Below are 26,344 nucleotides of genomic sequence, written 5' to 3' on the forward strand. Positions count from 1 at the left end.
TACTGAGACATAAATCTGTCTATCATCTGCATAGCACTGGGAATTGTTATAACAAGTCTATGGATGATTTCCCCAGGGGTTGCATGTGAATGGTAAACAAGAGGGGACCCAAAATAGATCTCTGAGCAACCCCACAACACAGGAAAACAAAAGAAGAGGAGGTCCTCCTGATGGACAGATCTTCTCTTCCTTTTCTGATCTTCTCAAATTTCTCTTGTGTTTTTTTTTGGTTTGTTTTGATTCTGCTGTTAAAACATACAGACATTATCCATGAATAAAAGAAGCATATTTCCTTTTTTCCTCTGCTCTCTCTTTGGCGTCTCTCTCTTCTCTCTTTTTTTGACCTTATTCCCCTCTCCTTTTTCTCCACCTTTTAGTGTACATCTCTCTTTGCTTGCTCTACACTCTCTCTCCATCTTTTTTTCTCTCTGTGGGAATGTTTTCCCTATCGTTTGTCAGTGCAGTCAGCGAGGTGCAGAGCAGCAAGGCTTTGTTGCCATGTTCCTCTTTGCCTATCTGCTGCGCAGTGTGTTTTGAAACTCACCCTCCCTCTGCACACCTGCTGCGTCGCTGCATGACACTGGGAAACATCCCACAATAGGGTCAAAACACTTTTATCTTAGTTTTAGTTATGGATTTAGAAACTCTCTCAGGAATAAACGAACAATATGCAGCTGGCCAGAGCTGAGGTCCTGGATGATTGCTCTCTTCTGCTGTATCCAGAACTTCCTTTATTCACAGTAGGTGGGGTTAACTCTTCATCTTGTAAAAATATCATAACCTCAAAGAATAAAGTCAAGGACTTTAATACAGTGGCTATTTTTGAAACCCTTTGTCCCACCAAAGAGCAAAATAGGACATACACATATGGGTTTAAGACTTCATAAAAGTATGCATTGACATGTGCGTGCACACCCTTTAAGAAATCAATAACCATCACTATAGTTGTAGTTTATGTTGGTTCATGGGTCCTACTTGTGTTTGTTTTTCACTGAAACATCACATAAAATCACAATTTAATTTGAAAACCAGGAAATTTTCTGTACACAAACAAGTCATTGTGGGTTCTTACTGAAAATGACAAAATGCTATTGAGACTGCTTTGATTTGTTATTGTAGTTTTTGAATTAGTGTGTGTTACTTTTGGGGACCGTGAGGAATGTCAGGCACAGCGTGTAAAGTGTATGAATCACACTCAAACCAAAAAGTCCAAATTTAAATGTGCTGTTTGTCTGGTAAGGTTACAATTAGATTTACTGCACACTTTACATTTGTAACATACTGCAGAAAAGTCACCATCCATGCACATGCTTTTTCAGGCACATTAGCCACAGACACAAACATTTACCAACAGTATGAGGAAAAAATGACAAAGACTGTATGCGTAATGTGAATGATCATGCTTATGTAAATGAACCATATTTTAAATAATCAATAAGAGCTGCTCCCAAACCTAATCAATTAGGAGCTGGCGAAGCAGGCTGTACTCATGTTGTAACATTTAGGGTAAATAAACACAACGCATCATCACCACACATGATTGGCAGGTAATTAGCTCATGAGCCAAACATCCAGCTGACAGCAACAATAATTATAGATTTTTATGACAAGCACATTTGTTCCCCTTTGGTTCAGTGAGGTAATTTGCGTCAGCATGGATGACAATCAGAGACTCGTTCCTACATTTCTAAATTTTCTACATTTCTTCATTTCTCTGGTCTGAATCACTATTCCCTTCTTTCTTTCTTTTTTCTTACTTTCAGAGAGATTTGTCTTCTCATCCGTTTGACTGTTGTCCATTAAACAAATTATTTGTAAGAATTAGGCAAGTGATATGTTGTTCAACAGTTGTTACTGCCCCCAAAACAGGTGGTGTAGAAAATACCTTTAAACTTTAGGATAAAATCCCACGACAAAAATAACCACATGACTTATGTCCAATGCCAACATTTCTACTTCTGTAACTTTGTGATGTCACAACGATAGTCACCGCCCCAAACCCCTCCCATCTAACTTTGCATGATTTGGTCTTACTGAACGTTTTCCTAAAATCTGCTAATTTTGATTTGATCGCTCTAGCCCTTTTCCACCACAATTATCAAGGAAGTAAGTTTATAAATATGGTTATCATATTAATAAAAGCTAATTGATGCCTTTTCCACATCTAGCGTGAATGCTGACTAGATTTTGTTGACTTGATAACACAACTACAACAACAAAAACACAAAACATCAATGTCCCTTGTTGTCAGTATTCTACGTTAAACTGGCATACTTGGCATCAAACAAGTGTCACGTTGCAACCACATTCAATACGGTAATTATAATGACTTGGTGGCAAGACCAATAATTTTCCCCATAAGAACTGATAGCTGCTTAAAAAATGTATATACAAAGTGTCACTCATAAGTTCACTTTTTTAGCTTTATTTTGCGGGCGTGCAGCCTTTGTATTGTGGTCCATTTACTTCAAAGTTGAAGTCCTTTTTCAAGGGGTGTTTGCATTTTTTGTCCCTCTTGTGGTAGTTATGTTCACCTCAAATCTTATTTGAGTTTTTTTAATTGCTCCCTTACATTGTGGCAAACAGCTTGAAATAATGCACAAGACTGTATGATTCGAAAAGGCCAGTATAGGTAACAATAAAAGCAAATTCCGTTATGAAATGTTTGTCAGGTTAATGCTACCCATACCGTAAACTGTTTAGTTTTTGCACAGATGTGTGGACACAGCAGTCAACCACATTTTTCTTTTGGAGCATGTCAGAACTGGCAGGATGTGGATATGTTGATATCACAAGGGCTGGTTGTAAGACTGAATTTCAAACAATGAACCATTGTCATGTCCGCCTGTTGGTTTTATGGCGTCTCTTATACTCCTGACTTGTCCTGAAGTTAACAGTTGAACACTGGAACATTTGATCAATAGGGCCAATTCGTTTCCCTTATCAGTGCATGGATTTGCTGTCAGGGTGAGCCCCGGCCAGTTAGCCGTTGTCAGTTTAAACCGCTGGTCTGTAACAAGACGGTTCAGCCTCTAATAGGCCTGACTGTTGCCTCATATCAAGCATTTTTCTACATCATTTGTCTGATCCTCATTAAGAATGGCTAACTGAGCTCAAAGTGAACACTCTCGCATTCACAATCACAATGAGAATCATTTGATTCGTTGAGCATGATAAATTGACAAACATAATTAATACACATGAATTTGTTTCAGTAGAATTACTGCAGCGACAACTGACACAATTAAACAGAGGATTCACTGCGGGAGGACAATGCACACGTACAATCTTGTAACAGCAGTCTGAACGCTATATATCTAATATGAAATTGACCATGGTTCTGTGCAGTCACGCAATGACACAATGCAGTGTGCAAAGGTTGTTGTTTTTTTCAGCTATTGCATTTTGTCTTGGAGCTTAGAAGGACTAAATAACAGACGGAAAAACAGACACACACTTTGTCTGTCTGTACCGACTGGCTTGGCAAATATTTGCTCACATCAGATAGGGTTTCAGTTACCACAAAGGTTTGCCAAGCCAAAAACGGATTAGGCCAAGCATCACAGGCATTGTTTCTATACATTATTAAACTTTTAAGCCACCGAAAAACAGGATTGTAAGAAAAAAGAGGGAGAGTGGGAAGAGAAAGTAATTATTCATCTTGAGTGCTCACACGCACCCCCACACCTTCTTTAGCAAATCCCTCTCTCGACTTTCAAAAGATGACCATTCAATTTTACTATATATTTTTTTAACCTTGTTGAAAACCGAACATGATTGTTGTCATACTTGATTTATTTAGACTTTTCACAAAGTCGAAATTAAAGTTTATTTTCTCAAATTGGGCCTTTTAAAAGGAATGGTCTTAATAAGCCATAACAAGCGGATGAATGGCTGGCTTCTCAAACTTTAAGGGTGTTATGCACCATGTCCGACTTCAAAGCCCGTCTTAACTCCACACTTTAATTGTATCTTCTTCAAGCCTGTCTGCCTGACCGCCATCTGATTCTGCTGACAACTGCACTCCTCTCTCTTCTTCATGCTCATCCGTCTATCTCTCTATTCCTCCCTCTCCGTCTTTCTCCATCTGTCATGACAGATACACTCCCCCTCCCTTCTTTTTTCTTTTTAGCTCCTCTAAAGTCACTCTGCTACAAGTGTCAACTCAGGCACAAGCCCTAAATTATTTTTTGGATGAGTGTTGACATCTACCACTCACCCTTCAGCTCATGCAAACAGAATGATGCTATTTGCCCCTTTTTTCCTCTCTCTCCCCACTCTATTTATTTCTCTATCACTACTTCTTTTTTTCCCTTTTTTTTTCTCTGAGCCTACAAACAGACATTCACGCTTCTCTCCATATGGGCTTTAATTTGCCATTGTCCCCCAAGATATTCCTCGCTCAGGCTTGAGATAAAGGGATAATCACTTCAAAGGGAAGCTACGGGGGAGACTGCCCCCTCCCTCCCAGCTGAAAGGAGAAGTGGACAATACGCTAATTGAGAGGGGGAACTGATCACAGGGTCTGTTCAAAGGGACGCCTGGCCACGCCCCCTCCTCCCTCCGACGCACTTAATTTTATTAGTGTTTATGGTGATGCTTCAGCCAAAATTATCACTCAAACCCACCGCAGCCTTTGAACTCCCAAATATTGGGTTATTTGCAATTATCCACCCTCTCTTCTTTTTTTTTTTGAGCTATTTCAGCTCAAGTGCAGGATTTGAGGGGATAAAAAAGGCGATAAAATGCTTCACAGAATTTATTGTTCGCATTGTGGTAACATATACAGTGGGCTGTGATATGATGCAAATCCAAAAGTTCTTATGAAAAATCAACAAAAAAGGGAGAACGCAGCCTTACTGTTTGACTGATGAAACTAATGATACACCATCAAAGACTTTTGCAGTACACTGCGACGAAAGAAAGAAAGAAAGAAAGAAAGAAAGAAAGAAAGAAAGAAAGAAAGAAAGAAAGAAAGAAAGAAAGAAAGAAAGAAAAATAATAATAATAAAGATTGTTCCCTCATATATACATACCTACATTTCATTCATATATAGACCCATAATTAAGTCCTTTGTCTGTTTGCGTGTGTCCTGTATGACACCTGTACTGACGGCAGTGAAATGCATACTTTCTCTGTGCCTTTAAAGCAGACTCTAATTAAAGAGGATCTTCATTTCCAATCTGCGGTGATACACCAGATGCCTTTAATTTCTTCTCAACCACAAGCTCTCAATTAGCCTCCAGGTCACCCCGTTTTATTGGGGCTTCATAGCAAGTCAGTGGCGGTAGCCTCGTCCTGTATTGTGCTTTTAAAACATTTGGATCTTCCTGTTAATGGCTAGGGCCCCAACAAAGGGGTCAGGGCAGGGTCAACATCAAAAAGGGGGCTTCTTGGGGCTACTTTACAGCACCCCTCTCTCCTTTGTCCCTGTTAAACACAAGAGTGGGCATTCAAGGGTCAACAGGTGTGGTCTCATGGTTTTAGGATATCATGACACTTCCCGAATGAATTGAAAAAGACAGCAACTTGTATTTTGGCTATAACTTTGGTCATTACAGAAGTTTTGGTTGTGGGAAGTGGATTAAAAACAAATATCCTGAATAGTTGAATAGCCCAAACTTTACATGTCATTCAAAACAGAGCAAAGCATGAAGGAAGCTTCCTGCCTGTCAGCAGAACTTGAATTGTCTGTGGACTCTTTTTTTTTTTTTTCCTTTTGCAGTGATATGTGCGGCCTAATTTAATTTGAGTGAAGATAACATCTTATCCTGAATGTGAAATATCCCGCTTTTAAGATTGTCCTGCACTTCAAAAATTACATTTTATAACCCCTCTATATCTCAGTTCTCCTTTCAAAGCAGACTTTAAAGGAGTTAGTGCACAGATAACAGTATGGCTACATATTTCATTGCTTTAATTTGGGCCTCCATGATCAGCCAAGTGCCCCTTGAACATCACGGTGCCAATGCTGCTGACCTATTTTGTGATTTTTGCGTTCCGTCTCACAGACAGCTGGCACTTCCCCTTTTGTGAAGCGTTGGAGGCTTTTTGTGCATTGGTGCTGGATTGTTTGGATTTGTGGCAGTGATGTTTGTCTTTCAGAACCCTCTAGTATAAACAGTGGCTATGAATGACCTCGTCATATTCACACTGTCACATGCATATGCACGCACATATAGACAGAGACAGACAGAGAAGGCAACTGTACTATCCGCTTTGTGTGAAAATGTCTTGAAAGACTGGGTTTGAAATAAGCTGGACTCAAATCATCACACAAGCTCATGACACACAGGAAGAGGCTGGCGGGATTTCAGTGTAATCAACTGGATTCTTCTGCATTAGGCTACAAAGACAACCATACAGATTTGTTGCTTCATATATATTTGTAAGATAGCTGCATTATGCAAAAACGACTTAGAATATTTTGTCGGAACTAAGATGTACAAGCTGTAAACTCATACAGCCTGGTTTCAGGATGCAATGGTTAAGTATTGAACATCTAAATTGAAAATAATAAGGTCCCTGAACAATCTTTCACAGTTGTCAACGGTGTCAAACTGGATGAAATTACATGGTGTGATAAAACATTTTGGACAAACTGACAAAGATGATGACACAAGTGTAAATCCACATGAGAACTGCTACATAGCATGCTTATTTCTCTATGTATAGCTCAACATGAATTAATCACCACTTGGGGACCTCAGAGAAGTTGGATTTCATTAGTTCCCTTGTCCTGTACCATCATGAGAGTTTTGTGAATTTGAATCCTCTGACTTATATAATTATATTCTCCTTTAAAGTTGATTTCCAACATCAAAGGGACAATATAGCCTTTGAAGTACCATGGGATTGGATCACCGTCTAACCCACTCTTTAAGATTCTGTCACAATGACATTAGGGAAGTCATGTGAATTAAAAGACTAGAGAACAGCTCTTGCCTTTGCTCTCTGTCCAATTTCAATCATAATGTCATGCTGTGCCATTTTCCCTGAATGTGGAACTGGCAAGTGTGTTAGGTTGACATCTTTGTGGCTAAAAGCCTGTGACTAATATGTAAATTATTTGACAGTTACACTCTATAGGATTATCAAACCAGGGGTAAAACTTCAAAAAAAAAATATATATTTTAAAAAAATGAAAAATAAAGTTTTTCTGCAAAATTTTGGACGTTGTTAAAAAAATTATATTTACCCCAAAAGTTACCCCCCACACACACACACACACACACTCACACTCCTTGTAATTAAGACGGAATAGCATAAGAATAACATTGCCCACACATTGTGGGCTAAACCAATATAGAAATTTAAAAGAAACATCTTAGAGATAAATCGTCTAACAAAAAGGAATAGTAAATCTCATAATGACTCTTGCTCAACTAGGTGGACACACTAAACTCACTCCTGTCAGCTGCCGAGGCCACAGGCAACAAAAGTATCGCTTTTGTTTGCTTTGTGTTTCTGTTGAAACTTTGTGTAGTAACAGACGGACTGTAAGAATAATGCTATTGGCGCGGTAGATCACTTACTTCTGACGCTCCAAAGCCTCGGGGAGTTGGCTCTAGATTGCCTGTCTTTGATAAGGTCCTAGCACAAAAGTAAATCTTTTCCCTGTCAAGAAAAGTTTGGTCAACACTCTCGGACGTCTACGCATGGGTTTGTGAGTGCAGACTTGTTACAGAAAACATATACGGTAATTTATGGCCTTTTGCGATGCTTTATCTCTATTTTTGTCCATTCTATTTTGTTTTATTTCGTTGGTTATTGTGAAGATGAAACGCCGTGTTTTTATGTATCTTCCGGGACCAGAGCAGCGGTTCCTTACTTTGAAGTCCACAGTTAAACCCTTAGCCCAGTTGGTGTAGGAACAGCCCGGAGGATTTCTACCGCCTGCCATGACTTCTTGAAACAACTACCTGAGGAGAAAAGTCGATAGCGAGACGCTTCTTTTTCTTCTTTTATTCGTGGCTGCATTTAAATTGTCCAATGCGATAGGACATTACAGGACGGGAGTGTGCAGCAACGCCGGGGCGGGTTTTTAAGGCACAGTCTGTTGTTGGACTACTTTACTTTTCACGTTTTCTAATCAGCGAGGCTACTCCGGTACATGGATGGTAAGTTGTAGGAAAGCTGTTCCACAGGCCCCCTCTCTCGGCCGCTTTGATGTGCTGCTGCCGAGCTTTGAAGTTGAGAAATGCGGGCTATGTTTCTTGTTTGTGGGCGAGAAATACGGTGAGATAGATAAGAAGCTTATGTGTATGTGTGTGTGTGTGTGTGTGTGTGTGTGTGTATGTATGTGTGTGTGTATTCTCTCGCGCGCGTGCGTCCGTCTGTGGCTGAGTATGTGTGCGCGCGCGCGCGTATGAGCGTATGAATGTGTAGACTAGATAAAAACCGAATATTTGTCGGGTGGTGAGTCTTCTAGCTGGGAAAAAAGTGGGATGTATTCTTCAGTCAGACCCCCTCCCTCCTCCTCCACCTCCTCTTTTTACCTCCTTCAGATTTTGACACCCCCCAGTGATCTACATAGGGACTGAGCCTGCCTACTCTGAGGTCAGTTGTTGAATGGGACAGGGTACATTAAACTACAGTGGTTGTTGTGCAGCGAGCTAGGACACATGTGGCACGGCACAGGCTCGAACTAGTCCGTGGTCGCTTTTCTCTCTCTACTGGATTAACTGTTCGGAGAGTTTTTGGACTGTATCCATCGCGACTGAAAATGGAGTAGCAGTTCAACTTTTTAACGGTTTTTCTTTTTTACTCTGCGATGGTATGTTTAACACACGTTTTTATTCCGCCTCGTTATCAGTCACCCGCTGGATTTTCTTTCTTTTTTCTTTTTCTTTTTTTAAAGCATCGCTTGTGTTATGCTGGAGAGTTACACTGTCTGGTGAGGCTGTAGAGATTAATATGTAGCATTTTGCAGCCGCCAGCTGCACAGTTTACGCCGTTTTAGTTGCACATCGTTGCAACAACATTGCAGTCCATACTTTTGACGCCGTTGCCCCGATAAAAATCACCGGGGTGCTGGATGAGGTTGTTACCACTAATAGATCAAGTGTTACCGCCGTTTCCGTAGTTCAGACACGTAGCAGTGGCTGTGACTTCAATAATGTGCTGTAATAGCCTTCTCGGGCGGATATTATGGCGATTGATCACCTACATTTACGCATGAGCGGCTAGTCTTTCCCGCGGGGCTTCTTAACCCTCGTGCGTTACAGCGTTTAAGGTCATTGTTGGTGCTGATCAGATGCGTTTCCCACTCGGGTCTGTGCATTTCTGGGATCGTGGGGGGACAAGTGTAGGCTCCGAGTGGAAACGCGTCTGTGTGTGTGTGTATGATGCAGACAGGGGTAGGGTACGGTCGTCCGAAACAGATTGGGAATTAATTGGAGTTGAAGCCTGTGACATGGACTCGTTAGGAAAACACGTGTAAGCCACAGTTGTGAGAATACGTTTTTGGAGCGGAGTGAGACTGTGTGAGATGATTATTCTTGTAAAATGTTTTTTGATGTGACAGATCAATGCACGCTGAGAATGTAGGCTGCAGTTGATCTCTCATTTAGATTATAAATAGATAAATGAAACGAAAAAAGCCTTTCATATTTCCTTTCTCTGTGAACCCGGCGAGGGTTTTTTTTTGAAGGGGACTGTTTACTTGATGTCTTTCTTTGAAGTTCAGCAGGATCTGGCTTTGATTAGATCAATACTTTGTGTTTCAGAGTGAAGAGGAGCTAAGAAGCTCCCCCGCTGCTTTTAGAGAGTGAGGAGGATTAGGCTGGAGCTCAGTGGAGGCACGACGGCACTCTCACACGGCAACCGGAGCTGGAGCCATGAGCAGGGCGCTTACGGAGCACATCAACAGTAGCTTCCGAGAAGATGCTCCTCGTCCTCCGGTACCGGGGGAGGAGGGAGAGGCGTCATGCTACAACCCCAGCAGATCTGCCAAAATGAGAGCCCAGAGCAAGGTTAAAGATATCCTCCCCCCCGCCGCCGCCGCTGCTGCTGCTGCTGCTGCTGCTGCTGCGCCCTGCGGCTCCACAGCGCGGAGGAACGAGGATGGACTCGGGGAGCCAGAGGGCAGCGCGTCCCCGGACTCGCCGCTCGTCCGGTGGACAAAGTCCCTGCATTTTCTCCTAGGCGACCAAGACGGCGCTCACCTCTTCAGGACCTTCTTGGAGCGGGAGAATTGCGTGGACACTTTGGACTTTTGGTTCGCCTGCAACGGCTTCAGGCAAATGGACTTAAAGGATACCAAAACGTTGCGAGTTGCCAAAGTTATTTTCAAGCGGTACATCGAGAACAACAGCATCGTCGCCAAGCAGCTGAAACCCGCCACCAAGACCTTCATAAGGGATAGTATTAAGAAACAACTCATAGATTCTGCCATGTTTGACCAGGCGCAGACGGAAATTCAGTCCGACATGGAAGAGAATGCCTACCAGATGTTCTTGACCTCTGACATATACCTCGAATACGTGCGCACCGGCTGCGAGAACGCCGCGTACATGAACCACGGCGGTCTCGGCAGCCTCAAGCTGATGTGCGGATACCTTCCTCCTCTCATGGAGGAAGAGGAGTGGAGTTGTAACGACCTGAAAGCGAAAGCGTTAGGGTCTGTGGTTGGACTGTCTGCGAAAACCCTGAGGGCTACTGCTACCATCCGGACAGCAGCTGAAGTCCTGGAGAACAGTTGCAGGTAAGAGCAGCGCCTCACCTCAGCAATGCATGTCTGTGTCATCACTACTTAATGCATGTTGATTTTTCTGGGGGGGCGGGGAGGGGAGGGGGGCATTGCATTGCTCAGGTATCTGTTCTCATGATCACCACTCCTTCATTAATATAAAGTAGACAGTGAATAATGTGGCATTTGGAAGTTATTTCACAAACGGGCACAGAGAGATAAAGGCACTTAATCAAAGGGTCTCAGAGGAACATGCCTGTGTATTTGTGCCCTCCTGCCTCGCTGTTAGCCAAGGGGTTGGTGGTGGTGGTGGGGCGGAGGGGCGGGGTGGGTACAAAACATCAATGGATCTGAGCCTTCCTTTTAAGTAAATGGTGTCTTGCAGGCAGCCCTCTGCTGGCTTGCTCAAGTTTCCTGTGCTTTGAAACCCTTCCTCCGGTTCAGGCACAAATTCAGACACCAAAGTCTCATGACTGTTACAGCTACATGAAACAGTCTGATGCTGTTGTAAAGTTATCCTGTATTTTTTTCCTTTTTGTTCTATCTGCTCACTATAGAATAGTGAGCTAAATATTATTACATACTGCCAAAAAAAAAAAAAAAAAAATCCCCCTAACCCCAGAGAAACCGCTAGTGGAGAGTTAAAACAACTTGTGCAGTCTCATGCCAAGCGCCGCTATTGTTTTCTTGGTCAGAGATGAAAGTTGAGCTGTTTGTGGAATCATTTGGACTTTTATCTTAAGAGCCCATCCCACACATTGTCCGACAGCTGAGATATTTCCTAACCAGAAACATTTTCACAAAACTGCTTCAAAGGGCACTTTTGATGCAGTTTTTTTTTCACTCCACTGCTTTGTCCTCACATCTGGACATGATTATCACTCAGAGGTTTGACAATGTCTTAATATTTGGTTTGGGAGGGGGGGGGTGGAAGGAGCAATTTATAGATAATCCATACTTTCCCTGTCAAGTTAACAAAACATTTAGAGAGACCAAGGCTCAGAAATGATCTCCAGCATGACTCTTTTTAAAAGATATTGTAAAAACTGATTGATTAATCTAGTTACTCAACTTTAACACTCCCTTAAGGATATTATCCATCATGTGGGCAGATGTCAGATAACTTGATAGCACAGTGGACCTGTTTGGTTCAAAGTGATCACAGTGAGTTTGGGTCTAATAAGCACGGGGTTTGTTGACATGTGGGCATCTCCTGGTTTCCTGGTGTGCTCCCCTGCATTCTTGTTTTTCACTGAAAGAAAAGCAGGAGGGGAGAGAGAGCCCCCTCTTTCTCTCCTTCCGTCACCCGCGCTCTCCCCCTTTCCCCCTGCCCCTCGCCATCTCTTTAGGTCAACCAATTTCCATCTCAAACATGTGGAACTAATTTTGCCACTGCACAGATTCCTTTTTTCCCTCTTTTTCGAGAAACCTCCCATATTCAACTTAACAACAAAGTGATAGAAAAACACAACAACAAAACATCCCCAGCTCAGTCGTACAGCTTCAACCACCAAAAAACCACTTTGCTATAGATTGTGAGAGTGCGTGTCAGTGTTTTCCTAGCCTCTTTCTCCTCTATCTCACACTTTCATCTCGCTCTTTCTTCTGAAAAAGAAAATCTGTCTGACAGAGACTAAGCATGCTTTGGTGAGAGACAGGGAGAGACAAGAGGAGGGGAAGGGGGAAGAAAGACAGCAAGAAAGAAAGGAAGAAAGGAGATGGAGAAAGAGAGCAGGGGGTGCAGAGAGCCCAGCTGTGCTAAATACCTGACTCTTTGCGCAGACCTTCCAAAGGTCAGGTTTGTGCTTGGGGCCTACGGCTTTAGTCATGCTGGGGTTCTCCTCTCAGCACTCCCGGCAGAAGGCATTCTCATAAAGAAAGGGGCCCTCCTTCCCCCTTTCCATCTTTCCCTCCCTCTCTAAAGCTCAAGTTCCCCCTTCCTCTTCTTCCCTCCCTCTTCCTTGTCCACCCCCCCTTCACTACTGGAACAGGAATGCAACACAGCAGGAGAGAGTAGAAAGACAGAGAGAGAGAGAGACTTTAGAAAGGAAAGCAGGGGAGAGTGGTAAAGGAGGGGCCCCAGACTGGACGATAGAGAGAGAGAGAGAGAGAGGGAGAGATAGAAGTGAGAGAATGTGAAGGAGAAAACACACTGAGGAAAGAGACATAGGAAAAGAAAGAGCAGGAGATAGAGGAAGAGAGAAGGAAGGGAAATGCTGTTCATTCACACAGCCAGGCTGCTCACTTCACCCACTTTGCCATGATCACAACTTAAGTCAACCCCCCTACACACACACACACACACACACACACACACACACACACACACACACACACACCAACTGCCCCTGTATGCAAAGGAGGGGGAACATAAAAGAGAGAGTGAAAGAAAGAGGAGAAAGGGAAAAAAACATGGCTGCATCTCTAACACTTGCCACATTCCTCAGGCCTCAAAGTCTCATAAAAGTGACTGTTGATTACAGAAATCTGCAGAGAATGTCACAACAAAACAAACTCAGAGTTGCTGTAACATTTATTTAAAAAAAATGGATCAAGTTAACAATAGGAAACCAAAGCGAATAAACTTTATCCAACTGTGTTTCATCTCTTTACACCACAATGAGACATCACAGTAAAGAATGTCTGGATCTTCCACAGGTCCCACCGTCGAGGAGACCCCGCCAGCCCCTACTTCGTCAACTCTGGCTACATTTTTGCCCCCGCCACTAGTGCCAACGACAGCGAGATCTCCAGCGATGCCACGACAGATGATTCCATGTCCATGACAGACAGTAGTGTGTAAGTGTCTTTTTTATTTTTTATTGAAATCAACATGTTTGCTCGTCAGCTTCATTGGAGCCCAGCTCGCTCTGGAGATAATGTAGCGACTCCGAAGGGTTCATTTCCATTCAGCTGATCCCGGCCAAAGCCCTGAGAATTTTATTATTTCCATAGTATGTAAACGTGCCCGGGCTAGAGTTCAGTCAACACCTTTCCAGGAAAAAGTCTAGGGGTGCGAAGAAAAATATTTGGCCTTTAAGTTTTACAGACTCAGCTTTTCTTGGGACCAGGGGACTGCAGTGTTGCAAAATAATGGCCTGTAATGTATTTTAATTATCCTCTATGATTGACTCCAGGTAATTCTATTAAAGTGTAGTTGTTGCTGTGGCCTCCAGGGAGATAACTCTGGGAAAGTCATTATGTCTGAAGACCTTTTGAAGTATATTCTGATGCGTTACAGGCTGGAGAGAGAAGGGAAGAAAAAATGAGAACGTCTTGATGTGGGTGGGGGCGTTGCCTCATTTTCCTCAAAGTTGAAATGTATCCATCCCACCCTTCTGCCACAACAGACTTGTTTTTTTTTTTTTTTCTTATTATCTAATCGCTTTTTCCCTTTGAAGAGCTGGAGGAGAGGGGGAGGAAAATGGCCATTCGGGCCTCAAGACAAACTCATTGAAAAATGTTGGCACCAAATGAAAGGAGGCTTACTCACATGGTGGGTCGGTTTCCTGCCACTGGCCTCTGCAGCTCGCTGAGATCATGTGTCTGCGAGGCTTTCACAGGGGTTACTCATTTCTAGACCTTGGGACAAGGCATAAGGAACTCCCCCTGACCACACCAGGGTACCCCCCCACCAAAAAAAAAATCACCTCCACCCACCATCCAGCCCCTACACAGCTTCTCTCCTCCAGCCTCCAGAGCCAATAGCAGGAGTGGTGAGGCTCAAAGTACTAGGGAGTGAGAAAATAAAGTGCATGGAGTATAAAGGGCTTAACTGAATCGCTTTCAGCCTATTGTTAGGTGAGGGGAGCTTAGGGGGATAAGAGGGTGGCTGGATGCTTTGAAAATGACTTGCACAACTGAATAGGAGATCCCCATAAAGTAAAGGGCCCATGAAACCATGAAAGAGTCCACGGTTGTTTTCTCTTCCCTAACCTGGACAAAGCATCCAGCCCGTCACATGCTTTGCCAGGATGGGAACAGTTTGGACATGATAAAGCAGTTTAGTGAGAAGGAAGTTGGTGAGCTTTTGTTTGTTAATGATGTTTTCTTTTTTTTTTGCTGCTAAGTTTTGAGGTTCTTGTTTCTGCATAAGCTCCTCTGGGCTGTTGAGTTTTACTTTTGAAGAGTTTCCTGTGTTTCTTCCTGCGCCTCGAGGGATGGTGGCTTGTAGTCTCCAGGGTACGCTTTGTGAAACATTGATTTTGGGTAGCAGGGGCCTGCAAGAAGCTTGCCACTGTTCAGCACCATCAGATTATTCTAGACAGTGTCACTCTCAAATGTTATTTGTCCAACTTGTTTAGATGGATAAAAAAAAAAAAAACTCCATCATGTGACAAGGTCGTCTTTGAAAAGTTCTCACCAAGGTCTCTCCTGTCCTTGTCCCGAGCTCTCGCTCCTCTCTGGCCCTAACTGATATTTAAAAAAAAAAAAAGAATACAGCTTCTTCCTCTCTCATTTAAAGGAACAATTTGATTAGTGTGTCCTTTTATAGTGGTTAACGACACACAGCAAATTTGAATCTCATTTCCCAGATAAAGAACAAGAGGAGGAGGATTTGGGAAGGGGGGGTGGAAGAAAGGGTGGGGGGATTTTTTTTTCTCTTTTTGCTTATATCTTATTTATGGATTTACTTGGACGCTGGGGAATGCTGCTGCACCAACTTCAAACATTACCTTATCTTACAAACCAGCCTTTTGATGTTGCTGAGATCAGAGGCTCACAGCAGAGCGCTTGCCAAACGAAGATGGCAGCGGGTGCATATGTGCATGAGTGTGAGATTTCAAAGAGGCAGCAGAAAAAGTAGCGTTTGGGCTAGGTCAGACACTTCTGAGCAGCCAAAACGGCCAAGATAATTGGCCTAGCTTAAGTGGCAGCTGACTGGAAAAAGCTAAGCAGACACAGAATGAAAAAAAAAGGGGGAATAAGATTCCCAGAATAAATGCTTAATTGTCCGGAGACTTGCTAGTATTCCGCGCTACATCTCTATTTTCATATTAATATAACAGAGCGACAAAGCCAGCAAGCGCTTAAGCCACGTTTTGCCAGGCTTGCTTTAACCTGCGGTAGTTTCTGACCCTGACCAGCTCCTGAGGTAGCGCTAATTCTTCAGCTTTTTTGAACAGCCACTGTCAGAGTTGACAAGGACTGATGTAATCTTATCAGTGGGGCTCTTCTTTTGAAGCCCACAGGGATGTTTAGCATATCTCTCCCATTGTCCTGGTGTGTTTTGTTATGTGTGTTTTTGTTGCCTTGGCTTCAAGGGCTCCCGGCCTTTTGATTTAGCTGTAATGTGCCTAGTGGGTGGTTACTGGGTGGTGCTTTGTCGGTCACTTCAATGATAAACCGCCTCCATTGGGGACTGACTACTGGTACTAATGCAACAAATGTTGGTGAGGATGTATTGTGAGCTAAGGCATCAAAACTAATGCCCAGTGAATAGTTATCAATCACACTTCGATTGTGACTGTTTGACTTTTACCCTCTGTTGTTTTTCTTTTCCTACTGTAACCAAATGTAAATATTGTTTGGTTTCTACAGAGATGGAATCCCTCCATACAAGCTGGGCACCAAGAAGCAGCTGCAGAGAGAGATTCACCGTAGCGTCAAGATCAACGGGCAGGTGACGCTACCCCACTTTCCCGTAAGTCCTACTTCCTTAACTTCTACTTCCTGTCTCGGTGTTTCCTCTTTTTTTTTTGTAATCTGCTGAACTCAAACTTTTTCAACGCTGACAGACAACTGGGTCCCGATTCCCTGGAGGTAGCTGTGCTTTATTTTATTTTTTGGAGTTGTGACAGAATACTATATTTCATTCCCCCCTCTCGTTTTCATATAAAAGCCGGGGTAAATGAAAGGCAGGATTTGCATACCGCTTCTTCTTCAGCTGTTTCAAGCCCCTCCTCCTCCCCCCGTGTCCCTGTCGCTTCGGTAGGGCTGTAAATATAAACTTGTATAGTCATCTCTGTATTCAGTAACTATAGTGAGCCATAAAGTATCTCAACTTCATGGTTTTTATGCATCAATGCTGGCAGAGAGGTAAAAGATTATCAATGAATACAATGAATTGTAAAATTACCCCTTGACTGGTTTAATTATTACTTATTAATAAAACGACAGTTTACATTCTGGAAGATGAATTGGGAGCGCATCGTTATGAAACATTGTTTTCTCTATTGTACAATGATAACTAATATCTAATTAGTCTATATGTCTTTATTCCTATTTGGGTCAGACAGTGTAGGTGCTTTGATTGCAGGGTTTTGTTGACCTGCTAAAGTTGTTGTGGGAAGGTTTAAGGAGTTGTGTTAGGACAGACTGACACAGGTTAGGAGGTGGGTCTGTTTGAGGCAAGAAAAGAAATGAAATTCTTTTGTCTTCATATCCAAACACAGGTATGTGTATGTGGAAGAGGTGTGTGTGCGCGTGTGTGTGTGTGTTTGTGCATGTATTTGACAGTGTTGTCTGTTCCCCCCTTTTTTCTCTCTTCTTCAGTCTTTTCTCTCTCTCTCAATCGCTCCCTCTTTTCCTTTCCCACTTGCACTCCTTTAATGTCTCCCTCCTGATTTGGAGATGGCTCTGTCTCCCATGATGCACCAGCCCCAGGCAGCAGGGGCCCCGTGCAGGGCTGGCGCTCCTTTGCCAGCAGCTCTCGCTTGCCTTTCTTCTTCTTCCCTTCATCGTGTCTACAAAGAGATGAGAGGAACAACAAAAAAAAGAGTCAAAATCAAGAAAGCCAGTGTGCCAAATAACAAAAAAGTAAGAAAGGGAGAGAGAGAGAGAAAGAGAGAGAGAGAGAGGGAGAGAGAGAAAGAAACCAGCGCATATAGTTAAAGAAAAAGGAGGATAATGTGACCAGAGTACCTCTGAGCTGCCCTGCATGCAGCCAGGAAATAAATTACTACTTCCCCTCAGATCTTCCCAGTATTTGACTCGTCTATCCTCTCCCTCCCTCTTTTCCCTCCTTCTCTGTCTCGCTCTCTCCCTGCCACTTTTGCCACTTCAGAAACGCACATCTCAATCCTCTTCCTCCTTTTTTTTTTTTTCAAGCTGTTAATTTTGTCCCCCTCTCCTCTTTTTTCTGCTCCTCTCCTCACTCTCTCTTCTCTGTCGATATCTGGCTTTTATTCGGAGATTTAAAGCTGCGTGTCCCTCCCACCCCTAGTGTGCGTTTGATGTTTGACAAGGGCCCTTTGAAGTGTGCTGACTTCAGAGGCTGCCTAGCTGATGGCTTGGTCGGGCTACAGAGGGTGCAGGCGGGGGGCCTCCCCTCCGAGCGAGACCAACTGCTACCCCGCCATCGCTACCCCCCTTTCTCTTCCCCTCCTCGCCCAACAGCCTGGCACTGCCAAGGGCACTGGGCATGAGAAGATCTGGGGAGGGAGAAGGTTCGGGTTAGCTCGAGGGCAAGGGCATCTGGATTAGGCCTTTTGGAATAGTAGCAGGCTTTTTGGAACAAGATAGGATTAGGGCAAGGGCAGTGGATTAATGCACCATATTGCATCTGTCAGAAACACTAAGCAGATACACTCACACACACACACTCTAAAGTGTCCTTCCCCCTGTGTTGCTTCACCCTGCAGAGGACATACCGGCTGCCTAAGGAGATGACCCCCGTCGAGCCCTCGGCCTTTGCTGCTCAGCTCATAACCAGGCTGGAGAAGCTGAAGCGAGAGCAGGACACCATGAGTTCACTGGAGGAGAGGCTGCAGCAGATCCAAGAGGTACGCACGCACACAAACCTGCTCCGGATAGTTCAACATTTTGGCAAATTTGCCTATTGCCATAATCCCTGTAGTCTTAAGAGTAGGTTCATTACCTTTAATTGTTGGTGCAAGCTGTTTTTAGATAAGTGGGGCAGAGACGTGAGCTGCACGGTATTTCCACGTTTCCCTCATCAAACTCATCTAATACACAATCCAACAACTCCAAAATGCTCTCATGTACAAGTTGTGACCCGCACATTCACCACACTATGAAATAATCATGTAACATTATGAGACAGAGTTGTTTTCCAGGCAAACGCATAGCCGGAACTGCATTTCAGACACGGCTGGGCGGAGTGATTTGTTCTGAGTATTTGCTTCATGCGTCGTAATGTTACATAATTATACGTTATTATTTCATCGTGTAGTTATATTCATAGTGTTGGATTGTGTATTTAGTTTGATGAGGGAAATGTGGAAATACTGAGCAGCTCACATCTCTGTTCCGCCGATCTAAAAACAGCTTGCACCAACAATTAAAGGTAATGAACTTACTGCTAAAACTATAGGGATTATGACAATATGTGAAGTTGCCAAAATGTTGAAATATCCCTTTAAGCCTGGCTGCCGCTTAGAAGTTCTTCCTCATATCTAAGTTAGCATGGGACAACGGTTTGCGTATGGCACCACAGAAGCCGATATGCCAGCTTCAGCTTGTCGAAGAACAGGGGGAAAAAAAGCCAAGGGATTTGAAAGTCTGTCTCGGTTTAGCTACATCTCCTCTTTTTCTTCTCTGTCCTCCATTATTTCATCCGGAGGAACTTTCAAACTTATGTTTCTAGACACACTTGAAGTTCCTTCAAATAGTTAGCACTTAGTTACTCTCCAGTGGCACGTTTACCGAGTATGTGTAGCGCCAGTCTCTTTGTGAAGCGCAGGCACAGTCTGCATTATAGATGAAGTGCACCCAAAGCCTGTTAGTGAAGATAACAGTGCGGCAAAAAGGAAACTCAAATCAAGTTATCCAGGCGTTTGCTCTCGCTGACTTCAGAGTGCGATAGATATAAGTTGGTGTAAGTTGAGACATAAATTCCTCGGCTTGCTGCCTTTCCAATATGTGACTGTGTATGAATTTGTCAATTGCCATAACTTTTTTTTTTCTTTGCCTGTCCAGGAAGAGGAGCGGGAGGAGAGCACCGACCTTCCCAGCAGCGCCAACCTCCATCACCCTCTTCTCCCGTCCGGCGGTCAGTGCGAGGAAGACCCCCAGGCGATTCTGGACGAGCATCTGTCCCGCGTTTTGAAGACGCCCGGGTGCCAGTCGCCGGGCGTGGTTCGGCACTCGCCGCGCTCGCGCTCCCCGGACAGGACGGGCGCCGTGGTGGTGTCCTCCGGCCACGGCGGGCCTTTCTTCGGCGCTTATCCCGGAGCCGCCAAGGTTCTGATGACAGGCAAGCAGTCCACGAAGCACATCCACCACCACTACATCCACCATCACCACGCTGGGCCCAAGACCAAGGAGCAGATCGAGGCCGAGGCGGCTCAGCGCGTGCAGTGCCTCTGCCCTCCAGGGGGCACCAATTACTCCGACTTCACCCCTGCGTGAGTTCTACCTCCGAGCTGCTCGTCAGCGCTGCACACCATAATCATCCTACCTTTAAAGCCGGTCGTTCTCTTGCCCTAACCTTCCCTCCCTCTCCTTCCAGTCGCTGCAGCACTTTGTCCAGACGGCCGATCAAGGCCGTAGAAGAGGGCGTGTCCTCGCCTCGCCTTCCCCTCGACGCCACCGATCGCTCTCAGAATGTTTGGCAGTGGATCCTAGAGAGCGAGAGGCAGGGCAAGCACAAGCCACACAGGTAGGTGTCTTCTAGGAATCAGCACACCGTTTGCACCAAAGACACAACTCATGTCATATATGGCGATGGTCACCGTATTCGGTACTTTTATTGGTACCAAAATCACGGACTATTATGAGAATCGGTACCGGAGAATATTGTAACAGTACTGCTTCTCATCACAGTGCATGTAGGAGTCTTTCCATGTTTCTCCCTCTGCCACAGTAAAAAGGGAACGTTTACATTTTTTCAAACAAGACGATAGTCTCATCAACTATTTGATTTTTTTATTTTATTGAATGACTGTTCAGTTATTCAAAAATCATTGCCCATCACTAAAACATAAATACTGGTAACGGCTGAGGAGTTGTGATGTTGTTGACAAAATCAAAAGTTTTGACAATTTTTTTTACAGACAAAATAACATAAATTACCAAACACAAAAAGTACAGAAAAAGGAAAAACAGGAACCGAGCATCTGTACTGTATCGGTACACATCCCTAGTCATATACTGACCTTTTTTTTTTTTCATCCCAACAGCACTCAAGGCCTGAAGAAGTCCAGCCCGCTTGACTCCAAGATCCTGCCCAGTCGGACTCACTACTCTTGGAGCGGGAACGGCGGCGGCGGCGGGGCTCACCCCCGCGGCCACCACCCCGGCCACCCGTTCATCCAGGATCCAGCCATGCCCCCCCTGCCCCCGCCCAACACCCTGGCACAGCTGGAGGAGGCCTGTCGCAGACTTGAAGAGGTCTCCAAGCCCCCGAAACAGAGGTGGGCACATCCAGCACAGCAGAACTTCATACAGACATCAATCCACATCAGGACCAGACTGCAGTGTAAATGATGTTCACTGATTACTAACTGACCTCTGATTGTCCACAGGCATTCAACAGCAGCCAGCAGCCTTCAGAGAGACAGGAGCCATCCAGCAGCTGCCTTCCCCACTGGAGGAAGCCCTCTCCCCACCCCAGCACTCCAGACAGACGAGTACGGCTCTTTTCACATCTATAACCCAATCTCGCTTTTCTTTTTATGGCTCAATTTTTTCTTTCTCAACTGCTTTCTAACTTTCTAGTTTTTGGGATTTCATTCCTCAGACACTTTTTTTTAAGCGTCTCTCTCTCTCTCTCTCTCTCTCCAAGCTTGTTTTTTCGCCCCTCTTCCTCTCAGATTTTTCTTGCTCTTCCCTTCAAAGAGAGATGTTGTGAGTCAGCATAGCTATGTCTTTGAACTCCTCTTCTCTCGCTTTTTAATCATTTAAGATTAAACATGCTTTAATACAGAATCCCAGCTACCCACCAGTCTCCCAACACACACACTCACCACTGGAACCCAACAAAGATGTGTTAAGTAGCCCCTGGTAGCTCAAATTTATCAGCCCCCTTCATACATGGTGTTGTTGAAAGGGGGGGTAGGTGTTTGATGTTAAGCTGCAGCCACCTGACTGTGAGGCCTCTTTTAGTTTTAATTGGATGACCCTCGGTGAGCCAGCTGTCTGTTGGCACCCTTAATTAATAATACTCCAAAAGATTCTTTGTCTACATTCAACAGCCTGACTTCTTCTCCCCGCGAGTTCAGCCGGTGAACTAACCAACTTTTTTTTTTCATATCGCCGCTGCAGGTCTAAGGAACTGGTCGTCACCTACTTCTTCTGTGGTGAAGAGATTCCTTATCGCAGCATGATGAAGACCCACTGCCTCACCCTGGGACACTTCAAGGAGCAGCTCAGCAAGAAAGGCAACTACCGGTAAATACGACGCACCCACAGCAACACTACACTACTGTAGATTCGTACTGGCACCTGTGTGGCTGAGGTCGGCGCTGCAGCGGCACACGTATGTGTACGTGCATTTGTTGTTGTTCTTGTCTACGCTGTCCGCTGGGTGCGAGCGTGTAAACCTGAAGCCTGATACTTGAAAAGAAACTGTATTCAGAACTTACAGAGAGAGAGAGGCGAGAATGGGGGCAGGGGGGTTGAATTTTTTTCTCACATCTGGTACTGATTTCCATGCTAAGGCAGCCTTAATAAATACGGCTTTGAAGCTCGGGCCATTTTATTTTGTGCACAAAGACCATTGCGAGGTCTCCTTGCTATTGCATCAGACATTAGAAATCAAACGCTGCAACCACTGATAGCTGTTAACACAGCAAAATACCTCCAGTCAGACACTCAGACTGTTTAAAGACTTGTAAAGGTGATCTAAAATACAACGGCCAATCATTTCAAAGAAGAAAAAAAAACAAGCAAGTCCCACTTCAGGAAGTAGTATTGTTTGTTTGTAGTATTGCATAAGTAGTACTCCACTGAAAAAAAAGCCATACAACCTGCTTTGGCTGTGACATCAAGATGAATCTGCAGGCACATCTGCTTGTCAGGCAACAGAGAGAGAGAGAAGGTGGCCCCCGCAAAACAAGTCGCTGCACCCTCCGCTATCCCATAACTCGTCAGCGAGCAAGAAAAGGAGGAGGTGGATGAAGCGTCTGGCTTCAATGGCAGCAGAATGTGTGGAGTTGGTTAATTTGGACATGGCAGCGGTACAGCAGAGAACAGTATGCCGCCGCTCTGCCAGATGATATTGGTGCCAGATGTTGCGAAGAGAGAAAAATCCTGCCACATAAAACATGTTCCAATGGAAAAGACTCCCTCGGCCTCTCTCTCCGCCTCGCTCGCTGCAACAAAGTGATGACTTTGAACTATTTGTAAGTGAAAATGTAGCATTTTGATGGAGAGGAGAGAGAAAAAAAAGCAGCCATTTAAATAGCAAAGGGTGATGCATTTACTTTTATTATTACCCGCGTGCACAGCAAAGGTGAGAAAACAGAAGTAGGAGTTTGTTTGAATGCCGCGTCACTCCTCTGTTGCATCTTGAGTTAGACGGTCTTGCAGCCGTGGTAACGCAGCCTCCTCCTTAGTTTATGTGTAATTACAATCAACATGGAAAAATAAAACAGTGTGAGTACATTTTTGTATGCCCCTCCTTTGTTTGAATGACTCTAAGCTGAGCGATAAAAGAGCCCCCCCCCCTTCTCCTTTTTTCTGTATTCTGAACACAGGCACACATGGGCAAAATGAGGCATTTTTCCATTACAAAGCTTATCATTAAATCCCCTCCCGCTGGTCTTTTCGCTGGGTTTAAAGTAGAGAGGAGAAATCATTAGGAGCTCCAGGAGACTTCACAGTCACCGGGACCAAGCTCACCCTGGCAGTTATCTCTGCTTGAGAGAAGAAGAAGAGTGGGCTAGCGAGGTGACCCGTGACCTCCAGGAGACTGTCTAAGCAGCCGCACCCCCCTCCCCCAAGGATAAAGCCCCCCACTACCCCCCACCCCCTCTCCCTCAAGGCTCAGCCTGCATCCAACCTATTGCACCCACTCACCAAACCAGGAAAGGCCTCCACTGTGCATCTGCTTTCCTCCTCCTCCTCCTCTGGCCATGGCGACTCATGTGTGCAAGCGGTGGCGTGTGGTCCTGCAGTCACGGGCAGACTCTCAGGCACCTGAAATGTCAACCTTTGTGACAGAAAGGCCCTTCATTTGACAGCCAGCCCAATTAGAAGCCATGGAGACACAGAGAGGGACGCGGGAGGGGGGGGTCACTGTTGAAGAGAGAGAGAGAGAGAGAGAGAGAGAGGAGGAGGAGGAGGAGACTTAAGACAGTCTCTAATTAACCCTTCAACTTTAATAAGACCTTGCAGGACAGATAGGCATCTGTAGAATGGCCAGCAGTCAAGATGAGCAAGTGGATGAGAAGACAAGCACACATGGATGAACACACACACACACACACACAGGCTGTTTCTAGCAGCTTGAATTATCACAGGGAGTGTTTAAACGGAGGGTTCAGCTCTGTTTGTGCAGCGGTGTGATGTGGAGTCAGGCTCTGCCTTTGAAGTGTGCAGGGATGGCATTGAAGGCTATGACTAAGTTGTTTTGAGCAGGATCCATTTCTGGCTCTCAGAGTGTGTGTGTTTGTGTTTGATTTGGACTAAAGGGAGTTGTGCGCAAGCATGTATATGGAAGTAGCTGTGTAGGTGCCTCAAAGCGGTTTAAAACGCGATGAAATGTATCAGATGCTCTCCCGCTGCCACTCTGTCAGGTTTCGTTTAAGTTCAGTTCTTGTGTTTTTTCTGTTTTTTTTTTGTTTTTTTTCCTTCTTTCCCACATATACTCCCACTCTCCACATTTTCTAATCACAGGCATTTCTCTTTGTTTTTTATTCCTCAGGTACTACTTCAAGAAGGCGAGCGATGAGTTTGAGTGCGGCGCCGTGTTCGAGGAGGTGTGGGAGGATGCCACCGTGTTGCCCATGTATGAGGGCAAGGTTCTGGGCAAGGTGGAGAGGATGGACTAAAAGCCACTTTGTTGCAGGCCAACGAATGCCCTTCCCTGCCCAACCAAAAGCTAAATTGTCTCTAAAGTCAAAAAAAAAAAAAAAAAAAAAACTTGAGCAAGAGACTCTATGTAATTAACAAAAACACTCTGGACTCCTTTGTTGTTTTGTTTTGTTTTGTTTTGTTTATTTTTTTCTATTTCTTAATATTAAGCTAAACAGAGTTAATATATCCAGCACAAGAGGAGTGATTGAAGGAAGATGAGCCAATGAAGTATACCGAATCCAGAGGAGGTGCCGCCCCTCCCTAACTTTCTCAACCAATCAGCCTTAGAAACACAAGGGAATGATACGAGAGACTTTTTAAAAAGGCCAATGCAAGGATGATGAGGATGATGAGGATCGTCACGACCAAGACGAGGGCCCCGGCCTCTTCTTGAACATAACCACTGAAGACGTAGATGACTGTTTTGTCGCGACGTGATGAGAGACTGAGGCCGAGCGCAGCGGACTAGCAGGCGCCGGAGAACGCGGCGCCACCAACCTGCTCTTAAAACGTTAACACTCCAACATCGTTACAAAAACGTCTGTACGTGTGCATATACATACATGCATATATGTATATATACATGTATTATATATATATAGATGCTTTTTGTCATGAGTTGAAAGTTTTTATTAAGTATTTATTGAAAAAAAACAACCCATTCCTCCTCCCCCCCCCCAGCCTCCCTTTAACCTGTGTTCCTCCCTCTCCCTATTTCCAGCCAATGGGCAAGCTGCTTTGAATGTTGGGAGAATACTGTGGTGATATTGTTTGTGTTTGTTTTTGTTTTTACTTTTACACAAAAGGATGTGACACTAGCATAGCACCCTCCATAGCCTTGTAGCCCCACCCCCACCCCACCCCACCCTGTCTGACCCACAAACAACAACCCGAGCAGTGGTCTTGTCTGAGGCGCGCTCCCTCCACTATCTTTATGGGCAATCCCAGTCTTAAATGCTGCTGATAGTTTGTAATGTTAAGTTTGTCACACTAGCGTTTCAACTCCCTCGTCCCCCCCCCCCCCCCCCCCCCATTTCCTCTCTCCTTCTCTTTCTCTCAGTCCGGCGACAGAGCTCAATCTTTTTTGTTGTGCCTTTGTTTGTAAACCAGGCATTGCACAGGGGCGGGCGTGGGTGGGTTGGTGGGCGGGTGGGTGGGGTGGGGGGGGGTGATTGCAAATCCACGCAAGAGGAGACCTGGAGCACAAGTCGTACCACCTGACGGCAGCGTTTACAGCCTGCACACCAAAACGACTTGTGTAAACAGAAAAAAAAACAAAAAACAGTTTGGGTGATTGAGAGTGACTTCTGAGAGAGAAGTCAGCTAGCGTGTCGACAAAAAAAAACACACACAAAAAAGGAAAAAAAAGTGAATATTGAAGAAATATGGCTCCGATATCCTTTGAATGTTGTTACAATAACATCGTATATAGCAGAGTTCCTGTATACATTGTAATTATGCATTCTGAAGTATGGATACTGACACATGTGATGCACACATAGACAATACACAACACACACATCTCACACACACTATCGCTGGTGTTTTATGAGTACAGCACCTGTGCCTACATGGATGCCATACCATGTGCTACCCTGTTTCAGGGTTTTAATATATATCCCTTGATTCTCAGAAGGGTTTTATGTTGAAAAGATATTTTTATGCTTTTAATAATATCCTGTAATCATGTTTTGTTTTTTTGTTTTGTTTTGTTTTTTTACACCACGGCCTTT

General features: G+C 44.4%; 1 protein-coding gene across 2 annotated transcripts; it reads left to right on the forward strand.

Annotated features, from left to right (window-relative positions):
• Nucleotides 1-7,936: 7,936 nt before the first annotated feature.
• Nucleotides 7,937-24,825, forward strand: LOC310996055 (axin-2-like). 2 transcript variants are annotated; one of them, XM_083985331.1, is made up of 11 exons: nt 7,937-8,121; nt 9,730-10,706; nt 13,350-13,490; nt 16,233-16,335; nt 18,275-18,415; nt 19,572-19,999; nt 20,104-20,253; nt 20,774-21,007; nt 21,119-21,223; nt 21,858-21,983; nt 24,460-24,825. In XM_083985331.1, exons 2-11 carry the CDS (start codon nt 9,841-9,843, stop codon nt 24,584-24,586), a joined length of 2,421 nt encoding a protein of 806 aa, XP_083841457.1. In that variant the 5' UTR covers nt 7,937-8,121; nt 9,730-9,840; the 3' UTR covers nt 24,587-24,825. The 2 variants fall into 2 exon arrangements, with proteins under 2 accessions (XP_083841457.1, XP_083841458.1); XM_083985332.1 differs by lacking the exon at nt 24,460-24,825 and having other exon boundaries at nt 21,130-21,223; nt 21,858-21,973.
• Nucleotides 24,826-26,344: the final 1,519 nt, after the last annotated feature.

This window comes from Trachurus trachurus (genome assembly GCF_905171665.1).
Source record: "Trachurus trachurus genome assembly, chromosome: 1".
Classification (NCBI taxonomy): Eukaryota; Metazoa; Chordata; class Actinopteri; order Carangiformes; family Carangidae; genus Trachurus; species Trachurus trachurus.